The sequence below is a fragment of the Podarcis liolepis genome (genome assembly GCF_965112155.1).
Source record: "Podarcis liolepis genome assembly, chromosome: 8".
NCBI classification, from domain to species: Eukaryota; Metazoa; Chordata; class Lepidosauria; order Squamata; family Lacertidae; genus Podarcis; species Podarcis liolepis.
Window position 1 is genome coordinate 27,509,978 of NC_139560.1, and position 26,495 is coordinate 27,536,472.

General features: G+C 43.4%; 1 protein-coding gene and 1 long non-coding RNA gene across 2 annotated transcripts; one reads left to right on the forward strand and one right to left on the reverse strand.

Moving 5' to 3' along the window:
• The first annotated feature begins 445 nt into the window (after positions 1 to 445).
• Positions 446 to 25,541, forward strand: CALB1 (calbindin 1). Its single transcript, XM_083517429.1, has 11 exons — positions 446 to 660; positions 1,249 to 1,325; positions 6,641 to 6,712; positions 16,006 to 16,089; positions 16,196 to 16,252; positions 20,607 to 20,684; positions 22,131 to 22,186; positions 22,721 to 22,760; positions 22,873 to 22,926; positions 23,066 to 23,137; positions 24,142 to 25,541. Exons 1-11 carry the CDS (start codon positions 579 to 581, stop codon positions 24,253 to 24,255), a joined length of 786 nt encoding a protein of 261 aa, XP_083373555.1. The 5' UTR covers positions 446 to 578; the 3' UTR covers positions 24,256 to 25,541.
• LOC310713435 lies at positions 22,946 to 24,099 on the reverse strand. The gene is made up of 2 exons (XR_014529242.1): positions 23,484 to 24,099; positions 22,946 to 23,118 (listed from the first exon to the last, which is right to left on the reverse strand). It is a non-coding gene; the product is annotated as an uncharacterized lncRNA (long non-coding RNA).
• Positions 25,542 to 26,495: the final 954 nt, after the last annotated feature.

The window sequence follows — 26,495 nt, forward strand, 5'->3', positions numbered from 1 at the left end:
AAACAGGATGCTGGTCCAGATCAGAGGTAGCCAATGTGGTGCCCTTCAGGTACTAACCACAATCCCCATCATCCTTGACCGGTGGCTGTGCTGGCTAAGACTGATGGAGTCAGAGTCCAACAACGCGGGACGGCACTGCATTGGCTACTCTAGTCTAGCTGGACCTTTGACCTAGACCAGAACTGGTAAGCAAAGAGGAAGGGAAAAACTGAATTGGGCCATCCTTATCACTTTCCACCCAACACCTCCATGATGTCACCGGTGTAATTATTAACACTTTTGGGTCCCTAGTGGTGTGGGGGGGGGAGGGTCAGGCTGCCTCCTCTCCTTTTGTGAACGGGGAAGAGCAACCGAGGTGGAACAATGCGAGGAGATAGCAAGGGGGAGGGAGCGCTCCGGAGGCGTGGCTCGGCGAGTGGAGCACTGGATAAATAGAGCGCGCTCAGCGGAGATCGCCCAGGAGTGACTAGCCCGGGCGGAGAGTCAGCACCGCGGACAGCGACATCTCCAGCAGCTGCAGCAGCACCGCCACCACCAGTCGCCGCCTTTTCTCCTTCCTCCACCCAAAGGTGCACGCCATGGCCGCGGAGACTTACCTACAAGGCGTGGAGATCTCAGCAAGCCAGTTTTTCGAGATCTGGCGTCATTACGACGCTGATGGTGACTACAACCCCCCCACCCCTTCTTCTCAACCTGTCCCACCTTGGCACCCAAGAGCGGGTGGAGAGGGGTTCCGAGGGCTCAGCTGGGCAGGGGACACAGAGGCCCCCGGGGGGAAGAGGACTTTCCTCGCCACTCCTCTGCCGCGCGCAGGAAAACTTTGCCCCGCGCGCGTGCCAGAACTTTTGCCTGCGAGCTGCAACGACCGGGAAGCGTTTGCGAAGACTTAACTGCACCGTTCGTCTCTCTCTCTCTGTCTCCCTCCCTTTCTCTGTCTGTCTGTCTGTCTGTCTCTGGGTGCCTTGGGAGCGGACCCTCTTGGGAGCAGGGTTCCTCGTTTTCCTCTCTGGAGGCACCTCAAAAGTTCAAGCGCACCCACTCAATAAAGAATGCATAGCCTTAGAAGTTACCTGGCGATGTGGCTTTTCTTGGGGACAGAGAGAGATGAAAGTTCTGTAAACACGTTGAAAGGCACCGCTGTTTTTCAACGCGCAAATGCCCCCCCCCCCTTTTCCAGCTGGTAAGGGAGAGTGAGCTAAACCTCCGCAGCTGTAACGAGCGATGCTCTCCCTTTTCTTTGTGTTGCAGGCAATGGGTACATGGATGGAAAGGAGCTGCAGTGTTTTATCCAGGAATTGCAGCAGGCGCGAAAGAAAGCGGGCTTGGTAGGTTAAGATTTTTTCCCCCGTTGCTTTATCTCATCTTCATTAAAGAAGAGGAACTATCCTCAGGTGAACTCCAGCAACGAGGCGGCACCCCTTCTGGGTGCATACCTCTGGTGTAAAGTGCAGGTGAATATGACCTAGCGATTATCAAAGGAAAAGTGACTTTGGGAAATCTGGGGGAGATGGAAACTAGATAAGAAAGTTTCTTGGATCCTTCTATAAGAGCAAGCCAGGTGATACTGGAGTTCTTAAAGTGATGTACAAAAATGTGCAAGGAAACGATTGTTCTGTTACTTCCTCAGTTTTTCCCACCCCAGTGGTTAAGAAGAAATTCAAAATTAGCTGGATGCATTGTTAATATGTTGGCTGAAATACATTTCTGCCCCTTGGTGGCCAATAAACAGATCTGCAGATTAGTTGTAAGTAGAACTAACTAGATATTAGATAATAGTTTCGTTTTAGGATAGTGGAATATTAGCCCAAAACAGGGCTATCTGACTGTTGTAGGTGATGAACATGTTTACTGGGGAAAAAGGGGGGGGATTAAAATGGTAATCATTGATGTGTTATTTGGCGTTAAAGGTAGGAGATGTTTGGGAATTTTAAGCAAAAAGTTTTAAAATAATGCAAAACATATTAACTGCTGTCCGTGTTTGAAATAAGAAACTATCTCTTATCGGAAAAGGAAATGGGAAAATAGGCTTGCTAGTTAATGAATATATCATTCAGAGAAAAAAGAAAAATGAAGTATTGAGAGTCAGGCTTAAGATTATGTGCCAAATACAATGAAAATCCAATTAAGAGAGCTCAGCTCTGAAAGATAGTCAGTGTCCCTTGAAATAAAGCTGAAGTTATCCAGTGATATCTGACCAAGTCACACTTGGAATAGACTGACTGAAATCAATGAATTTAAGATCATTGAATTCAACTGATCAGTGTACTTCAAATTTGACTGATGTTGTATATTACCAAGGATGTGTATTTGTAAAATATTTACACAGTTCCTGTAAGATTATTCCAACATTAAAATACATTTGAGCTGTCCTTTAATGATTGCGAGTTGACTGCATAAGTGAAAGTTTGAGTCTATCTACAAGTTTACAATTTATGTGCATACAGTTGAGGCTGCCTACAAAAATTGTAATCAAGCGTTATAAAATACATATTTATGATTACTATCAAGGACTTGAAGATGTGATGCAAAAATGGATTTGTAATAACTTCAATTATTTTTCAAATGAAGTGATGGCTGGTTCCAATCATACACTTTTTTATTTTTGAGGTTTCTGCACTGTTTTCACTTTTGGCTTTGCAATATGAGTCATTGTCTACATCTCCATAAGAGAAAAATAGATTCATAATTTATTTTTCGAAGCAATCACTATTAAATCTACTCTCTGTTTAATAAGTTCTTCATTCAACTGAAAAGATTGCATTTTTTATAAGGCATTCGTCCCATTTTCCCCCAGGTTTGAAAATGGTGTCAGACTCCTATTAACAAATTCAAGTTCTCTCAAAGTGATATATAAAAAAAAATCTCTGTAGGCACTTTCTTGTGTGCCACCCACAGTGTTATATGTACCATTTTATGCCTGCTTTGAAAGTGCTCAGGTGTTCTTGTTCAGTTTTCCATTGACATTGCTTCTGGACAAGACTATTTCTGGAATTTTCTGAAAAGAACAGCACCAAAAGTTCAGTTCTCTCATTGGATCATTCTTAGCTTCTTGATCCTTGAAGCTTTTCTCTTTTCCTGGACTAATGCATGTCAGACTATCAGTGGTTTCAAATCTAAGCTGATTCTTGGATTTGAAAGGCTTGTTTTGCAGATATTTCTTTAGTTCACACAACTTGTTTCACTAGATACTATTTCAAGCAGCTTTTGAGTTTCATGTCCTTTCTCAAAAGCGGTGTGTGGCAAAATTAATGTATGTTCTAAGCAATTTTTGTGGTTTTACCATTATTTTCGTATACACACAACAAAAACTTCAATTTTGCTTGCATTTCAGAAAGCTCTTGCTCCTTTCCCTTAACAACAGTACTTAATGTAGTTTTACAACTTAAATTTAAATCTCATTCACCTTGCATATCTTGTCTATATTTCCAGTTTTTGTTTTTGTTTTTTGTTGTTTAAAAAAGACTGCTTAATTCTCTTTCCTCCCAATATTTATGACTTGTAATATATTTGTCTTAATTATGTTTTGGCATAGACTTGGTGGGTAGGATTAATGGGTGAAAATGAATACTCCCCTGTAAGATATACAGCGTATATTCTGTAGGTCTGCCAAAGTTGCCCCCTCCCCACCCTGTGGAGAACTTCTTTCCTTCTGCAATTCTTAACCCCTAATAAATTAAAGAAAATAAGGCTTCTACAATCCTATGTATGATTGCTTGTGAGTAAGTCTCACAGAGTTTGGTGAGTCTTAAGTATTTATAACAGTCATAGGACTGGACTGTATGCATAGTAAAGGAAGATGTTTCAGAAGCTCCAAAAATCTATATAGTTAATCTTCCACGCTTCAAATTTACCTCATCAATAAATTCTGAAAATGTATTGCTTTGTGCATCATCTTGCTGCCCAGAAACAATTCCCAAAGACTTCTGGGGAAGATTTGTCTTAAGATCTGCTTTCAGTTGTGCTTTATGCCTGACTGACAAGTGCCCAGTACAATGAAGTGTGAACACAGCTGCTTAGTAACAACTTGATGCTTAATCATTAACTAGTTATAGCTTGGATATAATATAATCATTATGTTTCTCTTAAGCCCTGCTTGGGCATTCAAAGAATGTATGGAGGAATAAAGCATGGAGTATTGGGGTGGCAGCTCCTTAGGGGCTCCTCTTTAACCTCTCAACATTGAACAGGAAGGCCTGAAGGAAGGGATCTTCATGCATTCAACTGAACTCCCTTAGAATCCTCCCTGAAATCGTGGTTCTGATTGCTTAGAGTCCCTGATCTGAGAGGTGATTCCAAGCATGTTCAAATGTACACATGAAGAATCTTTCCTTCAGACGTTTGGCCTCACTATGTGGACATCAGGGAGGAGATGGAGATGTTGGAGCTGACCCAATGGCCTTTCTGGGCTTTAATGCCTCTGCAGTATAGGTGCCTGAACTCCATGTGGAACACTCCATTCCTCCCAAATAATACAAAGAGTGGTAGAGGTCCCCTTGCTGAGTTACCCACCTTGCTGTACTTGCTTGAATTTCAGTACAATGCATGCAAGGATACAAACACACCTTTCTTATGGGGCTGGGGGACACACATTAAAAACTCAAACTGCTCACCACAGAATTGGGAAATAGACCATAGCGAAGTGTGCATTGTTCAGGGATCTATTATTCATGGCAAATAAGATCTAAGAAAATATTTCAGCGGCGCCTGTAGATGCCTTCCATAGTTGTGCTAATTTTATACCTGCCAGTAGCAATCTTTTTCACTTCAGTATCTTTGAGAATACAGCGTTATTTGTTTTCACTGCACATTTGAAATAACTAGTGTGGATTTCTGGTAGGAAAATGGAAGTGAATTCAGTGGTGCAGGGCATCTAGCAGCCTGGTCCTATGCAAGTTTCTCAAGAGGAAGTGCCCCTGATTTCAGTGGGACTGACTTCCAAAAAAAACATCCTTGGCTCTGCATCCAAAGGCTGCAGTCTCATGCACAGTTGCTTGGGAAGAGGTCCCTGTGAATTTAGTGGGACTCACTTTTGAGTCCATACACAGGCTCAGACTATACAGACATTGACACTCAGCTGATGATGAACCACTGTCTCATTTTTGTGATTCGTCTTAGATATGTGATTCATCTCATAGCCAGGTAGTGGAACTGTGGAAGGGAGGTTTTTGTTTATTAAACTGAAGAAAACACCGATGGTTATTATGAACAAACTCCTTTTGAATGAAATTTGTAGTGATGATGAGAGACAGTGTATGCTACTGTGAGTGTCCACAATTTGATCAATGTTAACAGTGACAAGTGAATGTGGACAAGCCCAGACAAATTTCATAAACGTCAAAAGACTCAGAGATACATCTGTCAGAGTTGACAGTCGGTTCAATGTGATTGTCAACATTCACTGCTATATGTTCATAAAATGGCATTCCACATACATTTATTAAATTTGTCTGAGATGGTAAGAATTCATGCATGAATGTAAAACCAGGACAAATTTTGGACGTTCACTGTAACATAAAATGAATTATACTGATGTTGTTTTATGAGTTGCTCTAGAAAATTAATAGCTTTTATATATTTACTTGCTTGGAAATAGTTTTAATCATCTCTGTGTTAGCAGCATGTAGCGAGAGAGGGCAATTGCATTTTTAAATTGGGCTGAATTTTTGTGAGGTTGAATTTTTGTAACGAAACAGCTGTTGTAAGGCAAGTGAATTTGTGAGTGGAAAACCTCTACCTTTTCCTCTTTTGCACATTTCCTCCAGCCTGTTTGTGTCCTTTGTGTTCTTTGTCAGTCAGTGCTGATTTTTGTTTTTACTGGAAAAGTCCTCTTCATTGCATGATTCTCTTCTTGGAGATACTGTCAAGAATATGATGGCATCATGGGGCTATGTAGCCAATCAGATTTTACTGTGTGACAATATCACTGAGGGCAAATGGAACCCTCCCACTGCCCACACTCTCAATGGGGAAGGAAGAGGGACCCTGCCCCCATTGCCCATCTGGGGTAGAATGAATGATAGAGATGCATATTTAGGTGAGGATGTATCCCATACTGACTGCATCATTTCTAATGGAATATTCATTTGGATATGAATCCAAATGCACATGCCGATCCATATCCTGTCCCAACTAGTCAAGTAGGAAGGACTGAAGGAGTGCTCACCTGGTTGCCTCAGCAACATGGCTGTGGCCCGTTTTTCACACCTTTTTGCAAAGCGATGCAAATATCAGCAAGAAGGGGGGCAGAGACTTTAAATGGCGGGAAAGCACAATAGTCAATGTTTTGCATTCATTGCTGGATATAAAAAAAAATTATATGCCACTGTGTATAACTTTATATTTAACAACATTCTGGAAAACCTGAAAGAAGAAATTCTGCAGCTTAGTGTTTAATTTTGGAGCAGTTAAAGCCCTTAAGGCACGTGGTTTTGGGCTCAGGATATTACTAGACGTGGCAGAACCAGCAGGATACGTTCGTAATTAATGATATGACTCCTTAGTTTTAAGAAACTGCATAGGGTACAACCTACTGGGAAGCTCCTTTAGCACCATTCATTTCTGTGGAAATTGTGCAGGAGATATTCTTGCAATGGATTGTGTCTTTCTTTTAAGTAATAATCATTGTATTGCACATTTATAGGACCTGACCCCAGAAATGAAAAAATTTGTGGACCAGTTTTCAAGTTCTGATGGAAAGATAGGAATTGTAGAGGTAAGCTAACTGGTTTACTTACTGCCATTTAATGAATTTGTTTATTCATGTTGGTCATAGCTCTGCAGTGATATAAGCCTGTCTGCAAATATTTGTATTACAGTGGTGCCCCGCAAGACGAAATTAATTCGTTCCGCAAGTTTTGTCGTCTAGCGAATTTTTTGTCTTGCGAATCACGAAATCCCATAGGAATGCATTGAAAATCAATTAATGCGTTCCTATGGTCAAAAAAAGTCCAAACAAAGCCAAATTTGGTACAACAACAGTTTATTAACTGCTCTTTAAAGTCACACATACTGTAAAGAGCAGTTCAAAAATTGAAGGGAAAATAAATTAACTTTATAAACAAAACATGTCTTTGTTTTTAGACAAAGGAAACAAAGTCGCGAGACGTTTTCGTCTTGCGAAGCAAGCCCATAGGGAAATTCGTCTTGCGAGGCAAATCGAAAATGGAAAAACCTTTCGTCTAGCGAGTTTTTTGTCTTGCGAGGCATTCGTCTTGCAAGGTACCACTGTATTTGCCTTTGATGTTTCTTGGGAAATGGTTTTCTTCATTTTATTATCTTTTATTATGAAATTTATGAACTTATCATCATTTTATTACGAAAACATTTCAGTGTTTTCATTCTGAAGTTATCCATGTAAACAACAACAACTCAGTTCTTGATGGCATTTAATCTTGAGACTGTTTTGCATAACAACAACAACAACAAAATAAATGCAAAATCAAGCATAAACAAAATCATCACAGAAAACAGGTTAGAAATATCAAAACAGAGACAAAAAGGGGGCGTCTCTTTTTAAGAAATTCAAATGACCAAAAATGTTTAGCTGCTTGAATAGTATCTTGCTTAGGCTGACATTTTCTAAAACTGCTTTTCAATGGAAACCTCACAGCAAAAACCTTTCTGGTATGGACTTAATTTGAGTCAACAACGATATGAAGAATGATATTGTTTCATTTTTGGAGTTTGCTGCATATTGCTCAGTGAGGCCTAAACATGCTTAGGTATGGCAAAATCATGCCCAGTGTGTTGGATATGGTTTTGTATAGCAGCTTCAGCCATTGACTGGTTATATAATGCCCTTTTTAAACGTTCGTTGAAACTGAAGCATAGAAAACAGTAGATGTTACTTTGCAAACCAGCTTAGCTTCATCTTGAAATTTGCTCCTGTTGCTTAAAATAACTGTAAAAATACAATGTTCACTCAAGAAAGATGCCAGTCATTGTGATAATAGGCAAGAAATGAGAGTTCTTGTTTTTAATTTTGCTGCAATAACTTATCACTGGATACTGGTAAAACCATACCAGGTTGATTCTCGAACAATGTGATTATCTCACTTGTGAATGCTCTCAATAGCCATTGCTGTCAGTAAGAAAGGTTAATAGGGACCAAGTATCTGATTGCTGATATAAATCTGAATATTAGAATAGCCATTCATTGAGAACTAAGATGTAGACTGTAAATAAATGTGGACTTTTGTCCAAGTAGACATGCATAGAATGAAACTTCACAAGAGTTGTGCATGTAAAGTCCTATAAATACATTCATAGAGTGATGTATTTGTTTTTATTGATTCAGCAGTGAATTATGAATCCAAAAGTTCAAGGCAGATTCAATAGCTTATGGTACAGATATTTAAAAAGACAGCTCTAGATGCAAAGCCTCATCCTTTGAAAAAGGATGAAGGGAAGTGGAGAGTCAAAGGGAAGAGATCCTATGAAAGACGGAGGCAATGAATCTTCAGGCAACAAGAACAACCCCATCAGAACTACTAAAAACAATGTCAGAAGAAGGTTAATTTAAAGAAAACCATACAGCAGGATAAAAGCAGTAAATAGCATTAAGAATCACTTCTTTAGGAGTAAAACCAATTGAACTCACTGGGACTTACCTCACTGGGACTTACCTCTGAGAAAAGATAATGATGTAGAATTATGTAATCTTTAGTACAACCATCATTCTTGATTAGTAAATAGAAAATGAGACTGGCATAATTTATTTCCTAGCACAAATCATCTAAATGCAGTTTTAGGAGGGTGTGGGTTGCAGTTTGCTTTGCTTTGTTTTAATTTAAAGGAGCATTTAAGAATGCAAGCTAGCTCACCCCTCGCTTTCTGTGATTTTTCTCCTCCTCCAAGGTGGCCCAAGATACCTTCTGTTTCCAAAATATGTTTTCTTGTGAGACAATATTTAAGCTTGTTAAAAGGCAAGCTGAATAGTTTAAGACGTTTTGAGCGCTGCTGCTGCTCAAGTTAAAGGAAATTCTGGGAGCATCTTCAGGAGCCAGCATTAGTGTGGTTCTTCCCTGAGCTTTTATCCATTGCCCTCGGGCTAATGTGTAGAATTTGACAAGCCACTTGTTCTTCTAAAAGGCTCCCCCTCCCAGCACTCCAGCTTATTTGTTCAAGTCACTGCCTGCACCAAGATGGGGTTTCAAAAGCCCATCCTTTCACATTCTCAACCTGCAATCATTCCATGTTTGAATGATTCAATAGCTTTTTTTCTACTAGGGAAAGGTGGCTGGGTGGTAGGAGGAAGGGATGTAATGTTGGAAATATACCTTTTCCTTGTTTTGTTTTGTTTTGTTTTGCTTTTTAGAAGGGTGTACACAAACACTATTTATCTATCTAATCATTTCACGACAGAACAGAATGCAAACTAGAGGTTCATTTAGTAATCCACATAAGAAGTATTTTTTAAAACCTGTTTCACTACAGAACAGAATAAATTCCTCTCTAGAAATAACATTTTTTCACAGCACTTTCACTCCTAAAGGCAGACCTGTATAATTCGTAGCCCATTAGTCATCCATGGTACCTATGTGGTGCTTGGAAACCCTGTCATTTTTTCAGATACAGCCAAATGGCAAAGCCATGAGATTGGCTGATTCCCTACTAGGCTGCCATGTGGCTAGTTGATTGCGTATGACTTGGTGTGGGTCATAAGGTGCTAATAATCAGTGTTCTGATTTTTTTCTGGGACTGCAGAAATGAGTGATAATTTGTTGATCTGTAATACATGTGTTGGTGGAAGAACTGTTCTACCAAGTGTACCCTTCCATAATATAGGAAGTTGGGTTGTTGTTTTTGTTTTAAACCAGTTCTGTTTATTCATCTAGCGTAATATTCTGAGTGGCAGCATCTCTCCAGTTCTCAGATGCGTTTCCAGTTGCCAAAATACAGAATCCTATAGACTGGGTATACTGTAGCTCAGTATACCCTGTAGCTCAGTAGAATACCTGTTTTGCATGCAGAAATACCTGTTTTGCAATAGAATACCAGTTTTGCATTGCATTCAATCCCTGGCATATCCAGTAGGGCTGGGAAAGAATCCTGCCTGAAACTCTGGAAAGCTGCTGGCAATCAGCATAGACAATACTGTGCTAAATGGGCCAATGGCCTGATTTGGTATGAGGCAGCTTACTAGGTTCCTATGTAATGAGGATTGAACCAGAAACCTCCTCCATGTGAAATACGTGCTATGATCCACGCCCAGTAATTGATTGGCCCAGTTCTCTGCATTAGAATCTTAATTCTATCGTTCCCTCCATCTTTTCTTACTAGTCACCAGTTTGAATCTAGGCTGGGATGCAGCTATTTCCTCAGCAGATCCAGGACTCAACCGGTTTTGGAACTTTGGAGTAATAGCACAGTAACTGAGAATACAATACCCGGCGGCACAACAGGCAACAATATATTGGTGGTGTTTTGGAGACTTTGAAGGCATACTGTGGTTCCATTTGGTTCCCTATCTTCCCCAGTGCCATTTGGGCCAGCCCTACCATTAGACAGAGTGAGGCAGCTGGTGCTAAGGAGTGATGAGCGGACAGAGCTGGGAGTGTAATTCTGTGCTAGCCTGCTGCTCTCTGGTGCAGTGTAGGATGCTGTGTGTGCCATTGGCGATGTACAAATAAGATTCAAATGTACATCTTCTGTACATTGGATGTGCATGGATGTACATGAGTGTGGCATTTTCCTGTATTTGACTTGGGCAACACACTGTCTTGAGAGGACCTGGCCAGCTTGTATCCAGAGTAGCAAAGGAGTGTTGTTGTTACTCAGAAGACTCAGGCTGTACAAAGCACTATTAGCTTCCTGTCACACTGAGATCTGAGCCATGATGAATTTGAGGTTAAGGGGTGATATGATAGCCATTTTCAAATATATAAAAGGATGTCACATAGAGGAGGGAGAAAGGTTGTTTTCTGCTGCTCCAGAGAAGCGGACACGGAGCAATGGATCCAAACTACAAGAAAGAAGATTCCACCTCAACATTAGGAAGAACTTCCTGACAGTAAGAGCTGTTCAACAGTGGAATTTGCTGCCAAGGAGTGTGGTGGAGTCTCCTTCTTTGGAGGTCTTTAAGCAGAGGCTTGACAACCATATGTCAGGAGTGCTCTGATGGCGTTTCCTGATTGGCAGGGGGTTGGACTCGATGGCCCTTGTGGTCTCTTCCAACTCTATGATTCTATGATTCTATGAATCCATTCTGGATTATATAATCCAGAGTTTTGGCTCTACCAAAACTTCCCACAAGGACTCATTCCAATCTTTGAAACATACAAAAGTTCACATTCAGAGAGACAAATTAAAATGCTGAAAGTAAGAGATACACAAGACTGCCTTGGCAGCAGTTTATTTCCGGTTATACCAAAGCAGATTCTCTGAACTATTGCTATAATATTTCAGCTGGAGTTTTGCACTGCAGCTTGGTAAACGGAGATGGGCAGCAGCGGAATCCTGTAATCTCAATTAAAAGGTAGAGACTGTTTCTTAAAAGTAATCTTGGCTGCTGGATCCATCTTTCTCAAGCCGAATTCCAAGAAAGACTGTATAAAGAGCAATTTTTAAAAGTCATATCCATACCGATTCATAAAGCTGCTTCCTTACTGATGGCAAAATTGCTGCAGTTGCTGCATTTTCACTGTTGCAGGCTGAGAGGGATGTAAAGACAGATGACTTAATTAGCATGGTTTGTCATCTATATTCATATATTACCGAACTCTGTGCAGCTTCTGTGCAAGAACACATACACAGCAGTGGACTGTTTGGACTGGGGTCACTTGCAGTAGCACAGAAGCCCTAATAAACTTTGCAAGATGTCTGTCTCTCCATCTATTTCGGAAACAGTATTGAATAAGTAAACCAAAGGAACATTCATTTCTTTAAAACAGGTGTGGGGAACCTTTAGCCACCCAAAAATGCTGAACCACAACTCCCTTCATCCCCGCTTGGGCTGGTGGGAGTTGGAGTTCAGTAATATCTGGGTGGCGAAAGGTTCCCCACACCTGAATTTAAACGTCCAGAACTGTGACATTTGGATGTTGTCTCGTGCTTCTGTGCTAGTTCCAGATTTTGTGGGACCTTTGCTTCAGGGAGCCGCCCTCCTCCTTTCCTGTGTTGCCACTGGCCATTTGCTTGGTTCTCCATAGGGGCCCAATGGGGGCCACCTCCCAGACAGAGAGAACCATGTGTGCAGAGGTTGCTGCTCCTTCTCCTCGCTCCTTTCACTATTTGCTCATTCAGAGAGGGCAGGTGAACATGAAGAAATCACAAGGTGGAGCAGCAGCAGGGCCAAGAGACTCCATGGGCTGGCAGCAGGGCAGCCGACTTCAGGGATGGGGAATGTGACAGGCGCCCATCATCCTTGGTCATTGGAAGGGGCGCCGACTTATAAAAAATATTGGGGGGGGGCCATGCTGGTCAAGGAAGGCTCCCCTCCTCCAAAGCAGACCCGATCCAGGCGGCTCCATAAAGCTCCTGGAGAGAGGCGGGGTGGGGGGGGGCGCGGAGAGACAATGCCAAAACTCAGGGGGCTCCTTGAGCCAATTGCCAGAGATGAGACCCGCAGGGGGAGGCAGGGTCCTCTATAGCCCACCCCAGCTGCCCTTCTTGTATCTACAGCCAGTTTGGCAGGGGGCGGTGGAAGGGTCTGGAAGGAGCGGGGACCACCGCGGAGCACACATACCGGGAGCTGGAGAGGCGAGGCCCAGCCGAGAAGGGGCCAGCCCGGAAGGCACAGCTTCACAGCCGAAGCTGTCCTCGGCTTGGGGAGCCGGAGAAGCTGTCGGGTCAGGGCCCTGGCGCAGGCCTAGCCGCTCCCGCGACGCCTCTTTGCTCCCGGGATCGGGGCCGCCAGCTCAGCGCTGGAGCCGAGGGAGCCCCCAGGCAGGCCTGCGAGCAAAGGCAGAGCCGCCGGGCGGTGGCCGCTTCTGCAAGGCAGCCGGAGAAGCGGGGACCCCCTCCCCTCCCCGCGTCCCCCCCCACTCGCTCCCCCCTCTGAAACTTTGTTAACACTTCCATGCTGAGCCTCTGACAATAGGGGCGGGCCGAGGGCACGACACGGCTGGGCCCTCTGGACTCGCGCCCCCCCCAAATAATTTTCTTAAATTATTGGGGGGGCAGAGCCCCCCAAACGAATTTTTGAGGGGGCTCGGGCCCCCTCAGGCCCCATGGAGTCGGCGCCTATGGATTGGCCATGCTAGCTGGGATTGAAGTAGAACTGGAATTCAGAAACGTTGGAAGGTCCACAGATTCCCCATCCCTACTGGATGAGGGGCTCAGCAGGTGCCCAATGATGCCAAGCTCTGGTAGCTTTGGTGGGGCTTCCTCTGTTCTCGTTAATTGAATAGAAAGAGAAAACAGGTCTTTTCAATGGCGTCTCTCCAGTTGTGAAATGCTCTCCCTGTGGAAGTTCAACCAGCACCAACAATGTCAACTTTTAATCACCAGGCCAAAGACATTTCCTGTACTCTCAGGTTTTTAAGATTGTTTTATGAGATTTTTTACAGCCTGTTTTGGTGCTCGACTTTTAATAGGGCGGGGAAGGATACTTCTCTATGATGGTGGATGAGCACTTTTAGCATTTCTGTTTTTATTGGTTTGGGGGGTTTTTTTGTGTGTGTGTGCACACTTTGTTATTTTTGTATTTTAATTTTTTTTGTCAATTTCACCACCACCGCCTCAAGAAAAGGTGGAAAAAAAGATTGCCATCTCATTGTCAAGCAGCATTCTTTAAAAATACAGATAGAAAGTTGGGCCTTGATATCAACCAATGAAAATGTTCTTTATATATATCGATATATTTGAAGGATAATCATTAGATAAAGTGACATATTGATGTAGAAGTATCTCGAGTCAGCTTATGCATTGATTTTACTAAAACATTGGTTCACCAGTCTAATTTGAAGCAGAAAATTAAATATTTTGAATTCCCGTGTGGCATTAGAAGCTTGTCAGCTGCCAGAATGTTCGTTTGCCTGAGTGTTTAGTTCTCTCAGACTTTATGCATCCATTTCAAGTATTCTTTTATGTGAAATAAAACCTTGAGTTTACTTTTTTTTTAAAAAAAAAATCTAAATACCAAACATTGCAATTCAGTACTTGGCTTTCAGCGTTTCCCATTGGTCTGGGCAACTTGAACAGTTCTTTTCTGAAATACTTAAGAAAGCATGAGGATATTGAGGTTATGCTTTGAGAACTGTGCTTATAAGAAACCCTTTGCAAAGACAACCCTCCAGACAAAGGCATTCTATTTCTAGCTCATCTAAATGTGTTAAAGCAAGAGCCTGTGGATTAGGAGACGGGAGCTGGGGACAACTAAGGTCCCAGTGTACTGCAGCCATGAAGCTCAGGTAAAGGCAATAAGCAAGGAACTGAACTTGGGGTTGGGACAAGGGAGAAGGTCAAAAGTGACATAATTTTAAGTCCAAATCTCAGAAGTCACTGCAGGACAGTTTTGGACATGGCACTGATGGGAGGGAGGGAGGAACAGGAAGTGCAGCGACCTTGTACTTCCTGTTCCCTTTCATGTCCATCCTGTCTGAAATAGAATATTCACATGCTGCAGTTCTGGTGATGCAGAAAGGAGCTCTCGATTTAGGAATAGTTTGCTGGATGTGAAATGTGAATACAGTGGTGCCTCGCAAGACGAAATTAATTTGTTCCGTGAGTTTTTTCGTCTAGCGAATTTTTCATCTTCCAAAGCATGGTGTCGGAAAAGTTTTGGAAAAGCTTCAAAAATCACCAAAAACTTCAAAAAAGGCAACCACACCGCGTTCTATGAGTTGCTCCTCGAAGTCAAGTCGCAACTGTATTAACGGTGTTAAGAAAAAGGAAACAAACTTGCAAAAAACGCAAGACGTTTCCGTCTTGTGAAGCAAGCCCATAGGGAAATTCGTCTTGCGAAGCAGCTCAAAAACCGCAAAACCCTTTCGTCTTGCGAGGCATTCGTCTTGCGAGGCATTCGTCTTGCGGGGCACCACTGTATTAAGTTTATGAGACAGTAGAAGAACTACAGGGCACTTCCTTTTCCTCCATATCTGTGTCCCATCAAAAACTGTAATTAAAAGGGATTCTTGGAATGCAGTGAAGATTCTCCCAAATATCACTTTGATACGGATATCTGAAGCTGGTTGAAACCATTAGACCATTTCAAAAGAAAGTTTTTGATCAGGGCTGGCCCACTCCTGAGGCAAGGCAACTGCCTAAGGCAGCAGGATCCATGGGGCAACAGACCCCAATGTAGATATTTATTTATCCCCCACCTTTTTCCTGATAGAGATCTTCATTCGCCCCTTCTTCTCTGGAGGAGAGAGGGAGGCACCATTTTGCTGTTCTCCTCAAATGCAAAAATGCATTGGGCTGGCCTTGCTTTTGATTTTCCATCAAACACCATCCCCGCCCCTGAATAATTCAATGCAAACTATATTTTTTATGCCTTTTCAGTCATGAAAATTATATAGCTCTGAACAGAAGTTACAGGGGGTCAACAGCAAAAGGGGCCTATTGCATTCATGTCCTGCTTGTGGGTTTCTCCTAGATATTTGGCTAATCACTGGGGGGAGCAAAATGTTGGACTAGATATATTCTTCATATACTTTTACATTATTTGGGGGGGGGGAGAGAATATTGTGACAAAATTCAGGTTTATTCAAGGAAAACATGCAGCAGTTTTAAAGTTCTTCAGCAGCTTGGAGCCAAAAGTGGAATGGAAGAGCATCTTCCACTGAAGACTCTGTCTGCAAATATTATAGACTGAACTTCTGCTTCCTTCCTTTGGCAGCATAATTACATAGAATATTTCAAAGTTTCAGTTTATCGTGCAACAGTTTGTTTCAATGTGGTATGCACATAAAATCCTGGTGGATTGTACTTGGTATTTACAGACCATTGATAAATATGCAAGTTATTTGAATTTTTAAAACATTTTCTCTCTCCTAAAGCCTTAGTATGTATTACATTTATTTGATGAACAATTGATTTAATTCAGTCTTAAATCTTTTACAGCTTGCTCAGATATTACCAACAGAAGAAAACTTCCTCTTATTCTTTAGGTGCCAGCAGCTGAAATCAAGTGAAGACTTCATGCAGGTAATCTATATACATTTTTGCATTTTGCAAAATTAAATTGCCAGGTTGAAAGAAATGTTTTTGGTTGTGCTTGATTTAGTTTTAATGGCTAACTTCTCAATTCCAGACATGGAGAAAATATGATAGTGACCATAGTGGCTATATTGATGCTGAAGAACTTAAGGTAAGAAGCTATCTATGTTTATTTATTAATATGCATTTCCTGCCCCTACTCCAAAGGTTTTTTTCCAGGGGTGGTAGCAGAATAAATTGCAAGAACAGAAAGACATAGCAAAACATACAATATATTAAAGAAATTTGGTGTGGTTTTTTTAAAGCCCTTTCCTGACTTAACTGTTGAGCCCCTCAAAATGACCCTGGTTGTCTTGCAGTGTTTCTTAAGGTGTTCAGGGTCTGGGCAGTTCTGCAGAGAGTTTGAGTTCCCTTATTGTGGCGATAGTGGTGGGGACCCACAAGGCATGCATCTTTTTGTATCTTTGCTGTTGTAACGTGATGGCTGGTGTCATTAATAAGAGGCACTTTCAGAGGATCTGAAAGATGCCTGGGAAGAAACTGTCTCCAAGGCATTTTGGGTCGAAGCTATTCAAATTAGAGGGCTACACAACCCAATGCAGTCTTAATACTGTGCTCTTCCCATTCCAGTGACACAAAACCGTGAATGTTTAAAGACAACAGGAATCTTCAGTGTTGCAAAACAATAACTCACATACCTCTGTATCATTTTTTTAAAGCATTGGCGTTTTTGTCAATTTACTCCCTTCCTCCTGGTATCCAGAGCCATCTTTCCCATTGGGTTTACTGGCGCATTGCACCAGGGCACCGGCCCCTCAGGGGTGCCCCAGTGAGTGGGGGAGCTGCGCGGCTTTGCTGGCAGCCTCCCCTTTCCCTCCTGCACGCCCGCCAGCTGTGCCCCGTCAACCATATGGCTGGTGGGTGGGCAGCTTGCCTCCCAAGCCTCTGTGGGAGGAGAGTGATCCCCGCAGAGGCTTGGGAAAAGGTCGACAACTCTGGGAAATGGGGGGGGGGTGGAGCGCTAGAGGGATCTCTGCACCACTGCTCCAGATATGCTTAAGATGGCCCTGTTGGTATTATCATCATCATCATCATCATTAACTGTTCATGACTATCCCACTGCAGATCACAGATGGGGATTATATGATTGAGTAGTCACCACTGCAGAGGTGGATGGGTAGTAGCTAACTAGAAAGCTAAACACTGTGCTAGCCTTCTCTCTGCCTGTCTAGTTTCTATGCATAGGGAAATCACTTAATCATGTCATATGACAAATTAGGGATGCAGGTAGCATTGTGGTCTAAACCAGTGTTTCCCAACCGGTGTTCCGTGGCACACTAGTGTGCCGTGAGACGTTGCCTAGTGTGCCGTGGGAGGGAGGCTCCCCAGGCTTAAGGAAGCTATCCCCCCAGCCGCGCAAGCTCCGCGTAAGCTCCCAGAGCGATGCCAAAGCTGCGCGCACCTTTGCCATCGCTCTCCAACCCGTTCGGGGGGCTGGGGTCGGGGGAAGCTCCAGCTTCCCCCGCCCGCAGCCTCCCAAGCCCCGAGAGCGATGGCGAACGTGCGCACACCATCGCCATCACTCTCTGACCTGTTCGGGGGGCTGGGGAGGGGGGAAGCTCCGGCTTCCCCCGCCCCCAGCCCGCGCAAGGTCCCAGAGTGATGGCGAAGGTGCGCACACCTTCGCCATCGCTCTCTGACCTGCTCTGCGGGCTGGGGACGGGAGAAGTTCCGGCTTCCCCCGCCCCCAGCCCGCGCAAGGTCCCAGAGCGATGGCGAAGGTGCGCACACCTTCGCCATCGCTCTCCGACCTGCTCTGCGGGCTGGGGACGGGAGAAGCTCCGGCTTCCCCCGCCCCCAGCCCGCGCAAGGTCCCAGAGCGATGGCGAAGGTGCGCACACCTTCGCCATCGCTCTCTGACCTGCTCTGCGGGCTGGGGACGGGAGAAGTTCCGGCTTCCCCCGCCCCCAGCCCGCGCAAGGTCCCAGAGCGATGGCGAAGGTGCGCACACCTTCGCCATCGCTCTCCGACCTGCTCTGCGGGCTGGGGACGGGAGAAGCTCCGGCTTCCCCCGCCCCCAGCCCGCGCAAGGTCCCAGAGCGATGGCGAAGGTGCGCACACCTTCGCCATCGCTCTCTGACCTGCTCTGCGGGCTGGGGACGGGAGAAGCTCCGGCTTCCCCCGCCCCCAGCCCGCGCAAGGTCCCAGAGCGATGGCGAAGGTGCGCACACCTTCGCCATCGCTCTCTGACCTGCTCTGGCGGCTGGGGGCGGGGGAAGCTCGGGCTTCCACCACCCCCAGCTCCTGCAAGCTCCGGGAGCAATGGCAAAGGTGCGCTCACCTTCGCCATCGCTCTCGGACCCTTTCTGGGGGCTGGGGGTGGGGGAAGCTCTGGCTTCCCCCACCTCCAGCCCCGCAAGCTCTGGGAGTGATGGCGAAGGTGCGCTCACCTTTGCCATCGCTCTCGGACCCTTTCTGGGGGCTGGGGGCGGGGGAAGCTCGGGCTTCCCCCACCCCCAGTCCCGCAAGCTCCGGGAGCCACTCTGGCTCCCATTCTGGGGGCTGGGGTCGGGGGAAGCTCGGGCTTCTCCCACCCCAGCCCCGCGTCTGGGGGGGGGGGGAATAATTTTTTTCCCTTTATTTCCCCCCCAAAATCTAGGTACGTCCTATGGGCCGGTGCGTCCTATAGGGCGAAAAATAGGGTAGTCAATATAGGCACAGAGTTAATTTTTTAAACATTTTCTAATGGTGGTGTGCCTTGAGATTTTTTTCATGAAACAAGTGTGCCTTTGCCCAAAAAAGGTTGGGAAACACTGGTCTAAACCACTGAGCCTCTTGGGCTTGTGGATCAGAAGGGCAGCGGTTTGAATCCGCACAACAGGGTGAGCTCCTGTTGCTGTCCCAGCTCCTGCCTAACCTAGCAGTTCGAAAGCACGCCAGTGCAAGTAGATAAATAGGTACCGCTCCGGTGGGCAGGTAAATGGTGTTTCCATGGACTCTGGCTTCTGTCATGGTGTTCCGTTGCACCAGAAGCGGTTTAGTCCTGCTGGCCACATGACCCGGAAAGCTCTGTGGATAAACGCTGGCTCCCTCAGCCTGAAAGCGAGAGGAGTGCCACAACTCCATAGTCACCTTTGACTGGACTTAACCGTCCAGGGTTCCTTTACCTTTACCTTCCCTATAATGACAAATTGACAAAATGATTCCTCTAGCTAGCAGGACCATTGGCCAGGGATGATGGGAGTTGTAGTCCAAAAACGTCTGGGGACCCAAGGTTGAGAAAGGCTGATCTAGAGAGTCTTGAGCTACAAGCTGGCTGGCTGGCTGCCCAATATTTGGAAAGTTATTCACTGATGGTCTAGGAAAATCCCTGTTGATTATCCCCGAGTTTTCTGGATATTTTGATACAAACCAAAGTGGATTGCATAGTTGTCAGAAGAAGGCGGCAAAGGCCTATAGTTCACTATGAAGCACCTGCTTTGTGTCTGTACAAGGTCCCTGGCAACTCCAGTTGAAAGGATCTTGGGAAGCAGTGCTAAGGGATTGAGATGTGGGAAGTGCTGCTGTAAGGCCAACAGTCTTGGACTAATAGTCTAAGCTTGACCAAGGAAGCTTCATATATCCACCAAGTTTGCCTACAGGCTGCTTGGTGCAGCTCAAGGCCTGGGAAACTACTCTGCCTTGATGCCACTGTGGGCTTAATACTTCCCCAACCAGCTACTCTCGAGATGTTTTGAGCTATAGCCACCCCTGCCCATTGTCTATGTCCCTGGGAGCTGACATCTAAACCATCTGGAGGACCCTAGGTTGGGAAACACTGGTGCAAAATTTCGAATGGGCAGTTGCCAGAAGAGCACAAATCAGCTGTCCGATGGGTAAATTCTGCCCTCACTGAATGTTCTTAAAGCTCTAGATTTAAATCTACCTGCCCCACCTCCACTGAGTGGCCTGGTTTTAAAACTGTTATTAGACTGGCTGCTCTTTTTCTCTTGTGAAGAAGAAAGCAGCTGGAACATGGCAGTGAAGCAAATCCACGCTGACAAGCCTTTCTTGAGGAATGGCTTCGTGGGAATCACTGCTTACTTGTTCCATCAGCTTCATGCTGCAACGTGGGCCTTGTACCCCCCCCAATCAATCTCTGCTCCATTTAGTGCAAGACTCTCCACCCCCAACTATCAGAACAAGCAGAAGATCTTGTCTGAAATAGGAAAAGTAGCAATACTCCAAAGAATAATATTAAGAGGTTAGAGCAGGTGTGTGTGCTTGAGAGAGAGATGCTTCCAGGCAATAGGCATTTGCAATTCCCCAGCTCTCTAGACTTCTTGCTTAATAAGGATTTTAAATGTCATTATGAACTAGGACAATTGACTGGTCTCCTGGGAAAACAAGTGTCATTTCCTAGATGAAAAACAGTATTTTTTCAAAGGTCAGCAAAGCAACTTACTGCCTTCCTTCGGTTTAATTGTCTTTTTTTACACTTACCACTCGTGTTTGTTTTCTTTCAGAGTTTTTTGAAAGACCTATTGCAGAAAGCAAACAAGCAGATTGAGGATACAAAGCTGTCAGAATATACAGACATCATGGTAAGAGGAGGAAGCTATTTCGTTCAGGGAACTTAGCTCCCTGTCTACATATTAAGGCGTATCTGTCCTAGAAGCTAGGATCTTCTCTCACTGCTGTATTTTCCCCATCCCTTATTTGAATTGTGAACTAGCTTGCTGCATAGGCTTCACAGATACCAAGAAGCAAAAGGAGACTCCGATAGATATACCATAATTAGAAGGAATATAGCAGGTATGGCTGCAATGTAGCCTTAATTCATTTCAACGAAGTGTGTGCAAGTTCTCATACACTTCAGACAGGAGTTATGTTGTTAGATTGAAACTCAGGAGTTTGGACAATGCCTTACACTGAATTTACATGAAGCAGCTTCCTAGGTTCTAGTAATTTATTTGGCACACATTCAGTGTCCTGGTTAAATCTTAATATAATGGCCTTAAGACAGATTGCTTTTGCAAGATCACAATACTTCTCTTGCAATGGAAAATCAGTGCATGTGAATGTCTGGCTGGTTTTATTACAAGGCCAAAAAAGAGGCAAATTTAATAGATTCATTAAATCAGCAAATTATTGTTTGACTGTGATATTTATGATCTCCGTCCCTTCTTTTATTGCATATGAAATGTTTTGACATGTGCTTAAGGTGTCTGTTTTTTAAAAAAATGGTAAGACAATGAAGATGGACTATTCCAAATCAAAATGCAGTGGACCCTCCAGATACAATCTTAATTCGTTCTGGGGGTCCGTCCACAACCTAAAAAGTCCGTATCCGGAGGCACTGCTTCTGCGAATGCACACACACTGAAACCCGGAAGTATACACTTCCAGGTTTGCCATGTTCGCAACCCTAAGTTTTTGTATCCAGAGGGATACCTAAGTAGAGGTACAACTGTAATAGATTGGATCCAAAAGTGCCCTTCTGCGAACCAAATGGTTTTGGATGCAGCAGAGGTTTCCATTAATAGTGGAGGGGAAACATAGGAAATCTGTTTGTATACCAAGTCAGATCATTGGTCCATCTAGCTTAGTATTGTCTACAATGATTGGTAGTGGCTCTCCAATGAGCTACAGTCCTTCCCCAGATAGTAGATACCTGCCACTTCCTTTTGTTGATCACTCCACCATCTTCCATGCTTTTCTGGAGGACGCGTCAACCTTTCAAAACAGATTTTCTGGGGACACAGGCAGAAGCCAAGAGCAGGACTTTACTCAATGAACTTTGGATCCAGCCCAATGAAGAGAGTTATAAAAGCAGCCATAGGGTGAAAGCACATTTGAGGAACCCTAACTGTAAAATGACCACAGAAACAAGGCATTTTTTTTAAAAAAATACACACCTGTCTCTTAGAGGCCAATTCACTTGCACTAAACAGGCATTAAGATACAGGTGATGATGTTAACTGTTTTTGGTTGTTGTTTATTGCTGGTATTGGAGAGAAAAAATGTTCACACAACCCCTCCATTTTCAGCTCAAGATGTTTGATGAAAACAATGATGGGAAACTGGAACTGACTGAAATGGCCAGGTATGTATTCTTCTAAGAGGGTGAGGGAATGAAATGAGCACCAATCAGCAGATGAAACAAGAGGGGGAAATGGCCACATGTGGCTGAGAAACAGTTTCTATGAACTGCAAAAATTTGGGCTAGAAACCTCTCTTCTCAGTATTCAACCCTTTCATTACAAAGATGAATCCTGTATTGTAGAAAGAAAATGTGCTGAATATATATTTTTGTTGTATGTTGCTTATCAAAGCAGTTTACAAAGCATATTGCATTCCTCCCCCCTTAAAATAGAATCCACAAGTGAATTAAATAAATAAAAATTAAGGAAAAGTTTGAATGGGACAAGCAGCCAACAAAGAAGGATTTTACATGAAAAAATGTACTGGGGTTTTGCAGCTCATTTTAGTAAACCATTTCCTAGTCAGCTGTCAAGGTCATCTCCTCTCTTGTTTCTTGAAAAGGTTTGCCTTTATACATTTTCCAGATATGCAATTCAAGTTCCTACTGTAACCACTCAGCAATTGTTCTGACTTCTGCTTGTGTTTTTCTCCAAAGATTACTCCCAGTACAGGAAAACTTTCTCCTTAAATTTCAGGTTTGTAACACGATACTCCTAAAAGTTTGAACACGCATAATATAAATTATATGTGTGAGTAGTGATCCAAACCACTACTGTTCTAATACCTGTTTTCTTTTTTTAAAATTAGGGTGTCAAAATGTGTGGGAAGGAATTTAATAAAGCCTTTGATACATTTGATTCAGTAAGTAGACTACCTACAATATTTATAACTCATTTTTATTTTTAAAAGATCTCTGATCTTACGTGTTCTGCAAGACAAAACAATGTAGCTGAAAGCAGCTGAAAGCAAAGTTATAATTGCTCATGTCTTTTGTTTTCAGGATGGGAACGGCTACATAGATGAACAAGAATTAGATGCTTTGCTGAAAGATCTCTGTGAAAAGAACAAAACGGTAATTCTAATTTTATTTCCATTAAAATTGCACTTAAACTCTGCCCTCCCCATCTAGTCAGTTAAGGCGGTTGCTCTGAATTCAATATATTTCAGTTTCTGGATATAACAGAAAGCTAGGGTTGCCATATTTCAAAAAGATAAAACCAGGAAAACCCCAAGTCATTGAGAAATCAAGAAAACATGATTTTTCAATTAGCTTGTCTAAAATTCAGGACAAAGCGCCACCTTTCAGAGACCCCCCCCCCCATTTTAATTCCCCCTTTGAAATCCTGGTAATATCCTGGAAAATCCAGACGTATGTCAGTCCTACAGGAAGGTGTACAGATAACTCTAATTTCACGTACCTGCCATGTGCTCTGGAAAAAAATGCACTTTCTGTTTTTTCGCACAAGATCAAGGCAGCCATTTTGAGTGCCATGCAAGATCTCACCCTGAAAAAAGTGTTTTTGGGGGTGAGAGCGAGGCGTGGGTCATATGACTCGCCCAGGGTCTCAAAGGTTGGATGGTATGGTATCATAGGAAGCTACTTTCTGCTGAGTCAGGCCATTAGCTCAGCCTTATATACACTGACTAGCCGTGGCTTCCCAGGATCTCAGCCATACCTGGAGACACCAACAACTGGCTGGGACCTTATGGATGCAAAACAGATGCTCTATCTCTGAGTTACAGCCCTTTCTCCTATCAAACAGCAGTAGTTTTACTCCCAAGTTATTTCCCATTTCAGTGAGCAACTGTTCTCATCCCTCTGACCTTTGTCTACAGGCAGAGTAGAAAAAACACTACTTATCTTATACCTTTCTTTGTATTAAGTGGGCACTGATGATACTCTCAAAACCATTTTTGTTCTCAACCATACTGAAAGTGCATGCGCTTGGGATCTACTGTCTTTTCTCGTGTAGCAGTAACACTTTGTGTACCCACGTTAGTAACTGAACTGGGTTATAAAGCATTCTCTCTCTCTCTCTCAACCCCCCCCCCCAAAAAAAAAAACAAACCTCACAGGAATTAGACATTAACCACATTGCAACATACAAGAAAAACATCATGGCCTTGTCCGACGGAGGAAAGCTTTACCGAACAGAACTTGCTCTCATTCTCTCTGCTGACGGGAATTAGAGCCCTCTGATTACTTCCACTTAACTAGTGATATATTATATCTTTAAAAAAACGACAACAACAACCCAACAACAATAACTGTGCACTATAAGAGGGTAGGCTTTACTTTCTTTTATATCTTGTAAATTTAACACTGCATATAGATAATTAGCCAGGATATGTGGCGCATTCTTTTCAGCTTGTTTCTATACTGTTTGTAATGTACAGTTTTTTGTAACTACAAGGTTGATAAAGAGGATGTCTATGTTTGGGCCAGTCCGATTCGTTTAAAGTAATAATAATAATAATGACTCTTAAGACGGAGAAGAGTGGGAGATTTCAACACTCAGATTTCACTGAGACTGTTTTTGGCTTGTTATGTACTTTGACATTTGGGGCTGCAGCAGCAATAATGATCTCCATTAATGAAATGGTTCTTCTCACTATGGTGGAGAGAAACTCTGGGGCGGGGAAACTAAAAGTTGTCAGACTGCAACTCCCACCAGCCCCAGCCAGCGTGACTAGGCATGATGGGAGTTGTAGTTCGAAAACATCTAGAGGACTGCAGCTGCCCCACCTGTGGCTTATACTCATATCCACCTCTCCAGAGCTGCCCTGCTGCCTGTCGGCTCAAGTCAGTGGACCATAGGGAAAACCACTCTTAAGACGTGGAAGGGCTACTTATTATAAGCTGTCCTGGAGTGGCAATCATGCCCACTTCAGACTTGTCCCATGGCATACTTGCTGAAAAGGTTAGCCCTGACTTTGGAGTTACTGGAAGCTTTAAAGAAATGATCAAGAAAGCAAGTCTGTTCCTTGCAAACGATGCTAGACGCAGTGTTTCAACTGGGGGGCGGGGGGAGGTCTGAGGCTCCTGGCAAACAAGCATTGATATTAGAGAATGTAGCAGCGCTGTAGTTAATTGCGTTAATTCCCAACGAGTTATCAGTCTTACAGCTTTCCATTTCCCCCTGACTTCGGATCCCAAGGCCACAGGTACCTTGGGACACTGAGGAATTTAACTCCATGAGAAGCCTTTAAGCTACCTTGGTAGCCTAACAGGTACAACGATGTCTTACTGTATAAACTGCAAGCTTGGCAAGAAAAGTGTACAACAAAGGATAGGCGGGCAGAAAAGGTACCACAAGCCGGCCTCTTTATAACTTTTAACGTTTAATGATTGCTGCTGTGTCAGAGAATATAACAATCCATTTTCTAAAAACTATTTCCACTTGCAGAATATTATAATTCTAGCAAACTGCTGTTTTTACATCATTCTGTGTAATCTATAATTAAATTTAATATACTAAGACTGCTGGTCTCTAGTCTGTCTACTTCCTATGTTCTGTTACTTTGGCAGGTGATAAAGAAATAACTTGCGCTTTTATACAGCTAGGATCCACAACACGGTTAAGCTTGCATTTTGCCCAGGTTAATCTCAGTCGCCACAGTCTTGTTTCCATGAGAGAGATAATCAGGGATAGTCCTTTCATTTCAACAATGCATGGCACCATTCCACTGAAATTCATAGGACTTACTAAGTTACGAAAATCCTATGCATCTTTATATGAGCACAGCTAATTTTGTTCATGAGCTGGGCATCCCATTCAGTTATCAGCACTGAAACTTAAACCACCTTTCATTTTTCCCCTGGATTATGTCCATTGGCTGCAAAAGGAGACACAATGGCTGATATCCAAGTACTATTGCCCTGAACGTTTTGAAAAAGTGCATCCTGTAAGATTTCTGGACTACGTTAACAATTGTATGAGCATTTAAAATTGCATTACTTCTAGAACTCCCATGTGTGCAATGTGTTCAGTTCTTTGGTTTAAAACGTGGGCCCAATTTTAGAAAGTTAAAGAGGTGGTGGCTGTACATCCCAGTTAAATCTATGTAATTTCTCCAGAAATCTAGAAATGAGAGGGATATGAAATCATGCATATTTGTGTTAATTACCATAAATGGGGTTGTCGCTGCTTATGAACAGGGCTAAATTTACTCCATTTAAAATGCTTACAAAGAGATTTATATAAATAAATATATATATATTTGAAGGGTGCTGATTTTATCCTTTCACCACCGGATAGCTCAGTTGATTAGAGCGTGGTGCTGATAACACCAAGGTTGCAGGTTCGATCCCCGTATGGGACAGCTGCATATCCCAGCATTGCTGGGGGGGGGTTGGACTAGATGATCCTCAGGGTCCCTTCCGACTCTACAATTCTTTGAAAGCTAGAAGTCATTTCGCAAAGATACAA

What these genes read in the sequence shown, in the direction of transcription:
- CALB1 (XM_083517429.1), top strand. Translation starts at nt 579, where the DNA reads ATGGCCGCGGAGACTTACCTACAAGGCGTGGAGATCTCAGCAAGCCAG. An exon ending in CGCGAAAGAAAGCGGGCTTG is followed by an intron (nt 1,326 to 6,640) that starts GTAGGTTAAGAT and finishes GCACATTTATAG; the next exon opens with GACCTGACCCCAGAAATGAA. An exon ending in TTGATGCTGAAGAACTTAAG is followed by an intron (nt 16,253 to 20,606) that starts GTAAGAAGCTAT and finishes GTTTTCTTTCAG; the next exon opens with AGTTTTTTGAAAGACCTATT.